At 38.5% G+C, this 10,578-nt stretch overlaps 1 protein-coding gene across 3 annotated transcripts in view; it reads right to left on the reverse strand.

Moving 5' to 3' along the window:
• flvcr2b (FLVCR heme transporter 2b) overlaps positions 1–10,578 on the reverse strand; it is a 17,675-nt gene extending 7,097 nt beyond the window's left edge. For 2 of the 3 annotated variants that reach the window (XR_008397966.1, XM_017450967.3), the window contains exons 1-5: positions 9,538–10,578; positions 5,052–5,193; positions 3,946–4,086; positions 2,831–2,898; positions 540–643 (exon numbers count right to left, since the gene is read on the reverse strand). Coding sequence is in view for 2 of the 3 variants with exons in the window: in XM_017450967.3 (XP_017306456.1) it covers positions 540–643; positions 2,831–2,898; positions 3,946–4,086; positions 5,052–5,193; positions 9,538–10,116 (1,034 nt within the window). In the remaining variant the exon portion in view is untranslated. The remainder of the gene's footprint in view (positions 1–539; positions 644–2,830; positions 2,899–3,945; positions 4,087–5,051; positions 5,194–9,537) is intronic. The other variant, XM_017450974.3, reaches the window with a different exon arrangement.

A 10,578-nucleotide genomic window follows, 5' to 3' on the forward strand; every position in this document is an offset into this window, starting at 1 on the left:
TGAATCCTGACCAACCGCCACATGATGAATTTAAAGTAATATCAAGTTATTTGTGGCAGTATATATATATATATATATATATATATATATATATATATATATATATATATATATATATATAAAGATTTCAGGTAGAAATTCTTTATCACATAGCGACAAGCTGAGAAAATATGTTCAACCCTGGTGAAAGGTCAAAGGTCACCGGGATCACACTGTCTGCTGGATAAACAGCCCTGTGTGAAGTAAGGGAGCGAATCCATACTAAGTTCTTACTAAATGTACTTATTTTTTGATGAACCTGTGCTGTGTTTGTAATTGTTTGATATCCATGAGAGCGGAGTATGTTTGTGGATTTTTTTAACAAAAAGATCAAAAGGTTCAACAATAAAGGCAATTTTTCACAGCATTCTTTGCTCATATTTACTGAGGGTGCCAATATTAGTGGAGGGCACTGTACATGTACAAATGTTTTATTTCTGTCTAAATCCTCAATAAAGTCTGTGGTTTAGTGTAAAGAAAAGTGTTTATTTCTTCCTTACTTGTACATTTTGGTTCTGTCCAGCCAGATCCCGCAGATGAGTGAGCTGACCATACCGGCGATGATGATGGTGAGTCCGATTCTCCCAGCATTCACCTCTTCACCCTGAAACACCAGCGGCTTTAACTGTACTTCAGCTCACTCGCACACTTTAGACACTATTCTGTAGTTTTTAAATACAATATTAATGACAACACCTGCGTTATTCAGCCTCAGCTGTAATCCTGTAGTTTAGTTCGTAGTATTTTTCATATATAACAGGAATTGTTTTAGCTACAACACCCAACAGCGAATATAACTGAGCCTCAGTTGTAATTCTGTTGTTGTTGTTATTTTTAAAACCATGGTCAGCCATGATACAGTCCAGACCCAACAGCGGCAGCTTGGCGGTGCTGGGGCGTGAACCAACGCCCTTCTGATCAGTAACCCAGAGTGGGGATTCAAAGTGTCGAATCCCCACACCATTAATACTGTACATACATAATCTGCTTTGATATCAATACAACGATCTCATATTCGCCATACAGTAGGACAATGTGTCATTTTCAATAAGTCTGTATAAGCACTATTCTTATTATTATTACTATTACTACAGTCATTTCGTCATTGTGTTTGAATAAATTCTACAAGAATGAGGTGAAATGGGTGTTACATATCTTGTAATTCAAATTCGTGTGTCCCCTTTACACTTATTAAACCGTTGTGATTTGAAATGAAACGCATTTTCAGAAAGAGAACCCTGGTTCTGTGAAAGGTTTTGGACTTATTCCAGTTGTTTACACACCTGGGTTAAAACCCCCAAAGTGGTTGCACACTGATGCAAAACAACCTGAGGTTGTGAATTTTCCTTCTGCACTTCACCTCGATTAAGTCCACTAAACTCTTTAGAGAGGATTTCCGTTAATCGATCGTTTGTAGGCGTAGGGAGCACAGCTTACCCAGAATGCCCTGCAATCCGATGCGTACCTTCAAGAGAACGTGTGAGAATTACCGCCGATCGTTTTGTAATCAGTGTAACCTCCGGCTCGAGTGTGAGAGAGGACAGGACACACCATGGGACCGAGATTTCTGCTCACGACGAGGTCAAAAGTCACGGTACACACTGTTCTTCATGTGTACACTAGCTCTTTAATCAGAGCTAGGACTGGGTGAAACGTCCGTATAGAATATTGATCTCTGATGAGTATTAATTAGCGGATATTACTCATATAACTTTAAAAAGATTGTTTATAGAACAGTTACACACTCTGGAGGCATTTGATTTTGAACCTTTACACAGAGTTTACACAGATTTCTTTCCTGAGATATCAAAAATGCTTTTTCGTTTTAAATAAAAAACAAACAAACAAAAAAACAATTACAAACTAGGTTCTAATCTTTAAAAAGGATTAGGTTAAAATTTCCAGGCATTTTTTTATGTCACAATACAATGTGCTGAGGTATCGTGATTGATTTGTAGAATTAAACAACAACAACAACAACAACCAACTTGATGAATTTTCTTTTATGTCACAATGCACTTTTCTGAGATATCTAGAGTTTTTTAAAATATATTTTTTATGCTTTAAACATAATCTGAAAACACCACAAACAATCTCTGGAAGCGTTTGATTCAATATTAGTGTTTTCAAATCTTTAAAATTGTCAGATGTAACAGTGAAAATCTCGCATTTATTTTATTTATTTACATTTTTTTTTAGTGTTTATTTATGTTTGCACATATAGTAATATAAAAAGTGTAATAATAATATAAACAATATAAAGTATCAAACTAAATCTTTAAAGGTTTATTTCTTTAAAATTTTATTTAAAACGTATACATTTTTTTTTCTGGCAATCTGTTAGCAATCTTAAACTCTGTGTATCGTAACGATGTCTTGAAGTACCATGATATGATTTTTTATTTTTAGAGTATCACTAGTCTTCTAAATAAACCCAAATAAATGTTTTTTTGTTTGTTGTTCCTTCATTAAAACTAGCTGCGAGTTTTTAACCGACATGTTGTATTTGTTAAACGTGGTCCAGGCAATAAATACAAATAAATACAAATCTGCGGCTTTGTTTATAAGCAAATAGGCTGTGGGTGTATCACGGCATCCGGAGGCGGGGATCGAGGGAACCGCAGTTACTGTGATGGTCACGTTACGAGCCGTTACGCAGATCTGAGACGGAAACGTGATCAGACGATGCTCCCATGCGCCACGGTTTGTCTTTCTTCAGGAAAGGAGAAGACGCGACTAATAGATTTTTGTGGTAAAAATGTCTGCTGATGGAAATCTGCTTCGAACTTACCGGGTAGTGTTTGATGATCATCTGGTTGAGCAGCGTACCCACGGCATAAAAACAGCCGACGTTCAATCCTGAAACCATACGAATATTTACACACAACCACAGAGGATTCTGATTGGTCAGGAGGTTGGTGATTAGTTTTCTAGAAGAGCAGCTCTGATAGTAGTAGCAGGTTTATATCAATGCGCTGGTTCTGATGCGTTATCGTTTCTATAGCAACGACTCGTTCACAGGGACGGGTTTAATAAACAGATTTTTTTTTAATCGTGACTATAAGGAGCTGCTTATTTAACATTTTTGGAAGGAGTCTCCAGTTTTAAAGCTGTAACAGACGAGTTTCTTTGCTGTTTCTCGGTATAAACGTGTTTCAGTCTGACCGTTAGCTGATTTAGTGAGCTAGCGATATGCTGAAAAGAGTTCCTCGCTGACACGCCCACATTTCTCCCAATACAGTAAGTAACTGGCTTTAAACTGAAATGTATTTATTCATTTTTTCAGGTGAACTGATGACTGCAGTAGAAATGTGGTGGAAGTCTCTGTAAAGTCTTATTTCTGAGTGTGTGTGTGTGTGTGTGTTTGTAAGAGAATATTTGGCTCAGTGTGTTTTGTAATCCCTTCATTCCAGCTCTACTTTGGACCTGATTAGGAGGTTACGTGGCAAAATGACATTTTTAACAACAGTTCTTATTAATTCGCTATTTTATCCTTTAACGTTACATTTCCTCTAAAGTTAAAAGTAAAATGAAGTAAAACATTATAATCGCGGTTTTATCGTTCGGACTTCACTCACGGAGACGTGTCTATATATTCTGCTGAAATATCGCATGAAAAGTCTTAATGCATTCACTGACAAAATTATTATTTCTTTCTTTCTTTCTTTCTTTCATTCAACACATAGCCCAACGAGCTGTTTTTAGCATTTCTGTTACTATGGTTACCTTGTGAGAGATGGTTAAAAAGCGATGTAGAGAGCGAATTCTCAGCTTTGATTGAATTAAACAGTGACGAGGGTTTTAACCATACTATATACTCATCAGCCAATCAGAAACAACTACTGTCAGAGCAATTATAGTATGGTTTGCACTGGTCTGGTATATATGAGTGTGTGTGTGTGTTACCATAGCTGATGATGAGCAGGATGAAGGGCGTGTTGCGGAGGAGCCGGAGGATAGAGGACAAGTATGAATAGCTCTCTGTGGGGATGAGACGAGCTGAAGCCTGAGACTGAGACGGAGGAAGAGCGGGTCTCTCCTGAAACACTGTGTGTGTGTGAGAGAGAGAGAGAGAGAGAGAGAGAGAGAGAGAGAGAGAGAGATTTGTAGGAGGAAGATGTGACGTGTTAGTCATCAGCTAACAGTCGGATGTTACAGCAGTGATCACATGACACAATGCTTTCGAAAGCAAATCTATAAAAAATGTGAATGACAGCAAAAAAAACCCCCAGAAGTGCAGAAGTGCAGCAGATTAACTGTGTTTCACCGATCTGTCAAAAACAAGAGCAGACTTGCTGAGCTGTGAGGGAGTTAAAACCAGGAGGAAATCTAATACTAACCTCCGGAAAGCCTTGAAATCGTTTACTCATGACGTTTTAAAAATGTTTTTAAGATGTAGGATGAAATGATTGTGAAATTTACCTTAAGCTGTTTTAATTTTTTTTTTAATCACTAACAGAATGCAATAAAAGAAAAATTATTTAAGCGCATATTTCATAAATCTTCCTGTTATCTGCTCAGGCCGGTGTTTCCACTGATCACGGGCGATCGCGGGCGATCACGGGCGACCCGGCCGTGTAGATAGAAAGATAACCTGCTCTGACTCTAGTTTTAAAGCTATATTTCCACTGAAGATGCTAATAATGTGTGTTTTATATCCAGGTCCAGCTTTTAAAATGTAAGTGTGGCTGCAAAAAGTAGAAAACTATGCCATGTAATTAATTATAACCTTTGAAATTTTAAGACATTACGCAGTCCTAGTTTCTTCTAATCTTGCTTCTAAAACCTTAGTTTTTTTAACGAATGATGAAAAGACGCCTAAGAGATACAGAGCTCTGTGTTGCGTTCAGGAAAAGAAGTAATGTTTATATTGCTGAAGTAATAAAAAAATACTATGAAGCACAAAATGTAAGAAGACTTGACCTTTAAATGCTGAATGGATAAATGTGTTGAAGGTGTGTGTGTAAGCTCAGCTCAGCGGCATTATCACGTTATTCTCTTGGCTTCCTCACCCATGATCACCAGGATGAAGAGGAATGTGGCCACGCCTGCTGTGATGTAGAACATCACTTGAATGTGATTGGCCAGCTCGTCCATGTCCTCCACATTTGGAACCAGGATTGGCGGAACCAAAAATCCAATGGCGATGCCGAGCTGCGAGGTACGGATCAGCAAAAAAAGAGGACATTTTAAATCAACACCCTGATCTTTAAACAGGTAAACGGAGACAATTAACAACGGTCCAGGTTCAAAAAGAAGCTTCCGACGCTAAAAATGAGAAAATTCTTCTTAATGTTTCTGATCAACAGCAAAATAACATGATATTATTACTAACAAAATGGGCGGAGTCAAAAAGCTTTGGAAATACTTTTTTTTTTTTTTTAATGATTTTGAGTTTCATTAGTAACTTCAATTGTTTTCTAAATAAGCAAAGTGATCAAAATAAAATCAAAGAAACACTTAATATGTTTAGAAAGACTTCCTGTATTCCATGTATATTCTATATTACTATGCATTTGCATTACTATGCAGGGGGCACCCCTGGGGAAATGTCATGTTACAAAATTGTTCAAATATACATACATACATACATACATATACATATACATATATATATATATATATATATATATATATATATATATATATATATATATATATATATATATATATATATATTTATGTTGCAAATGTTAATGCACAGTTGTTATATTTGATCAACTTCAATTTTTTTTTTAAACAAATAGTTTTGTTTCGAATTGCTTAGAAATCTTTCCAGTTGCAAAGTCTCAGAATTTAATTACCTCACTAGGCCTAAACTGACTCATTTACGAATTTGGGTTCATTAGACAGGCGAAGAATTCTCATTTAAGAATTGCCAGCTGATGATAATTTCAGAGCTTAACAAATTCTTTGACTCTTTAAACAACCGTGAATTTCTCTAAGCAGCTGACTGAGGATCTGAAAATTAACCTCGTTGATACCTACAAAGAAGGAAAAGACTTGACAAAGATGTCGAAGCATTTCCAGCTCACACAGTTTCCGCTGTTGGAAACGTCACGAATAATGACAGATAGAACTGCATGTATACAAAATCAAAATCCCTACATGACAGCAAAGGACCTCCAGAAAGGTTAACTTAACACAGATGTGGTGGTGCACTGCTCTACTGTGGAGCCTAAAAGTCAATGTCTGATGTACTGTACTGTATGCAAACAACATCCAGATAAGCCAGAGGCACTTTATATACAAGTGCTGTGGACTGACGAAGTAAAAATGGAACTCTTGGGTTTCATAACCAACAAAAGGTTTGTTTGTGGAAAAAGGTGTAGCATTTGATTAAAAGAACAAACAAACAAACAAAAAAACACCTCACCAACTGTTAAGCCTAGGGGTGGATCTATTATGCTTTGGACTTGTGTGGAATCCAGTGGCACAGGGAGCACTAACAGTGTGTTGGTGGATGGAAGAATGGATTCCAGTAAATCTGGAAGGAAATACGGCAGTCAATAAACAGAAGCTGAAAAAAGACTGCTTTAAAAATATACCAGGAACAACTTCAAGAAATGTAAGCTGATGGAATGGCCCTCACAGTCTCCTGGCATCATGATCTTAAAAATGCTGCGTGTGCAAGACGGCCTACAGAACCAGAAAAGTGTATATACAGCATAAATCATTTAAATCATTTAAACGCTGCTTTGTTTACTTCTGATGCTCGGAGCGTCCACGTTGATTTGACGTCACTCTGTTGAGAAGATACTCCAAGTTGACGAGCAGGAATTTCAAGTTGACCGGGCGTTTCCTTTGGCTCGTCACAACTTGTGACAGTTCTACTGAAATAGCTCCTTATATTATAAATCCTGAACTACGTTTCTTTTGCAGTTAAACTCCAGCAACTACTTCACCGTCTCTCATCTCCAGTAGCTTCCAAACAGAAACAGGAAAACTTCATCATCCCAACTGGCTAATCTTGTTTCTCCTCACGGCATCTGGTGTCTCATAATATGTAATTAAACTATATAATACACTGATTAAAAAAAACCCTTTTACTATAATTAGTATAATAAATGTTATTATGTAATAGAGCATACGCTTGAATAGTTTCTGTTAGCTCTAGTTTTTCCTACAGAAACTTCCTATTCTAATTTGAGAGCCTATAGATTATTGGTGTTAATCAATACAATTGAATATTAAGTATGTCCAACAAGTTTAGACTTTGATTATGGCCCTTCAGGGTCTCATGAAGCCTGTATATTGGGATATGTCTCGGGATATGTCTCGTATCGTGGCTTTATGATCCTGTGAGATTTTACTGTTGAAACAAAAATACCTAACGAGTTATGAAAAAGGACTTTAACCTAGCGTGACCTGTTTTCTGAATGAAGCTTAATGAGGCTTAAAGCTTGTGAAGTGACCTGCTGCCATTGGCAATATATAGCGCTTGCAAAACAGAACTTTTCTTAAATAACTTGGCCAAGTTAAGTACGTTTCACAAAAAATACATTATTATAGTTAACCTTTAACTCACTGGCATTACGCCCAGGTCAAAGCATGCACGGAGGAGTACAGGATGAGGCCTCGCACACACGGAATCAATAACCTTGCCAGAACCAGACCTGTTCAAGAACACCAACTGAGCCTACTTGCTTATTCCAATCAAGGCACCATCTCAGGTGACCACGTCTACTATTCCTCTTACTGTGTCTATAAAGTATAATAAACCAGCATGTTTATCCTGTATCAAGTGAGACCTTTCTTCCAGCCGTGATCGACTCTGAAGCTGCCAGATATCTCACGTAGGACTGGTGAAACAGCTCCTTAGAATTCTCCACATTTCTGGGAGGGTACTGGACAGTATTTGAAATTGAATCCATCCCCCGCCAGTATGGACATTATATTAGTGCTCCTGTGGTTAACCAGACACCATATTTTGGCGTGTGGGGAAATAACATCACTGAGCCCCTGAACTGAAAGCCTCAGGAACCCTACTGAGACTCTGCAGATGTGTTCAGTAAAATCAAATCAAGTGTTCAGAAAAGGTCTCTGAACCTCTGAAAGGTCTCCCCCATCACACTGCACCACTGATTTACTACCGGGGGTACTTGCAGCAAAGCGGATTCCATTTCACCCTACGCAAGCAATGAAGGACTATTTTAAGGAGGTGATACCCCCCCGGTAGCAAATCAATAACACGGTCCCAAATGTGATGCAGGAATACATTTGCTGCTTGAGTTTTACTGAACATCTCTGCAAGGTCTTGTTTCATGCATTCCTGGGCTTTTACTTCAGGGGCTCAATGTTACCATACTTCATGAGATGGTGCTGGGTTAACCACAGAAACCTTAGTACAATATAGCTACCGGGGGTTTCGTCTCCTTGCCGTGATCTCAGGTATATACCCCCTTCCTTTTGCCCTGGCACAGCTGGCTTTATCTTAAATAAATTAAAGATGGAAGTCTCTGTCTCTGCACAGAATAATGCACAGAGTTAATTCCATGATGGTGAAAATACCCTTAGTCGTTACGTGCCCAATAAAGCTAGAGGAACAAATAAGAACCAGAATCTTCCCAAAACAAGATTCACAAAGTGCCGACGCTTCAGATTTGGAATATTAATACCCGATTAATACAAATATCCGATAATGCCCTATGATCAACATTTAAGTCTTTGTTAACCCAGTCTCAGGTACAGTCCCCTCCAAAAATACTGGAACAGCAATGCCAATTTTTCAGTACAGTCCCCAATCAAAAATATCGGAACATGTGACTGATAGGTGTTTCTTGCTGCCCAGGTGTGTCCTATTAAATTGATTGTTTAAAGAATGAATAGAGCTGAATGTCTACTCTTGGTTTGAGTCCTGGGTTTCGCCTGTGAAGATGGCATTTGTTGTTAAAAAGGATAAACCAACATGAAGATCAGAATGTTTAATTTTCCCGTGATGTACTTGCGTAGATGTTAAATGGAAGTATCATTAAACTTCAACACCACTGTTTCTCTGGTATGAACTTAAATATCCTAACATCAAGAGCTTTGTAATAAAATAAGGAGACTAACATCAATAGCGGGAATCGTGAAGTGGTGATTCGTATCATGTGAAGTGGAAAAGTGCAAAAAGGAAAAAAAAAAATCAGAAATGGAGAAACAGACTCAAAACACTGGTTAAGAAATTTATGCTAATTAACTGGATTTAGGCAATTCGTCCACGTTCTTAATTCTGCTAACTAGAGGTAGCTAATACCGAATACTGTACAATATTCTGGTTCACTTGTTTTTACTTTGTTTATTAAACTGTTTTGAGTATTCTGTATATGTAAAATTTTACGATTGGTGTGGGCCTCGCTTAGGGCCCCCAAATGTTCAGAAGTGGCCCTGCACCGATGCACGTTTAAAGTGATCGTCCCCATTGCACTTTACTGGGCTGGTACATCGTAGATGATACGTTGAGAGTGTGGGATTATTATACAGTAATGAATAATTAAAATTTCTTAATGAACACACCTGATTTCCAAAAACCCCGATAGAGCATGCGGTGGAAACCTCATTGGACCCGAACCACACCGAAGCGATGCGCGAGGGCATCCCGAGGATGAACACCTGAGCCACGGAGCAGGTCACCTGACCCAGAAAGGTGACAGGAAAAAGGTCGGGCCTGGCACTGGCCACTTTGATCCACGTGCCGGCGCAGTTGAGGGCCGTGGCCGCGAGCGCCACCACGCGGAGCCCCTTCTTCTCCAGGAGCCACGTGACGGGGAAGATGAGCGGGATGTAGGTGAGCATGTAAATCATGGACATCCAATCTATGGTGAAGGAGTCGACGTTGTAGAACTTCATGAAAATGTTGTTGATGATGCCGTACTGGATCCACTGATAGGAATTACAAAGTGAATAAGAGCTGAACAAAATCACGATCAGCCATCTCCTTTTGTACAAGTGGGTCTCCATCTGATCCCGAGACTCTGGGAGCCTGGCACTGGCACTGGGCTCCGAAAAAACCTGCACCTGGCTTTCCTTCTGCGTTTCGCTGTTGGAGAAACAGTTCTCGTCCGCCTCTCCGTCCCAGTTTCTCTGCTCTCCCATGATGTCCAATTCAGTGTCGAATTCAACATGCAGATTAGATCAGATCAGATCAGACTTCTCTAAATCAGCTGATCAATCAAGAAAGCTTGTTTAAATGTAGCACCAATGATCTGTTCCACTCATTAGAACATCCTTCTAGTGTCTTTAATTAATCATTCTTGTTAAAAGCAAAACATGACTAGTCATAAACTTTACCCTTGATAAATAATCTTACTTAAGTTAGGATTAATTTGTGTGTATATACATATATGGTACCTTATCTTTACAAAGATACAAACTATTTACATTAACAGATCAAATCTTTACAGAAATCCAAAAGTTTAGTTCATTAAATTAACTAATTAAAGCTACAAACAGCCACATAGCTGTGGTTTTAACACAAACTGATCAAGTTGCCGGCTTTGATCAGATCCGTTGAAAGTTTCTCGGCAGGCTGAAGTTTGGCATGTGACACTCGAGCAC

Source organism: Ictalurus punctatus, chromosome 2 (genome assembly GCF_001660625.3).
Source record: "Ictalurus punctatus breed USDA103 chromosome 2, Coco_2.0, whole genome shotgun sequence".
In the NCBI taxonomy this organism is placed as follows: Eukaryota; Metazoa; Chordata; class Actinopteri; order Siluriformes; family Ictaluridae; genus Ictalurus; species Ictalurus punctatus.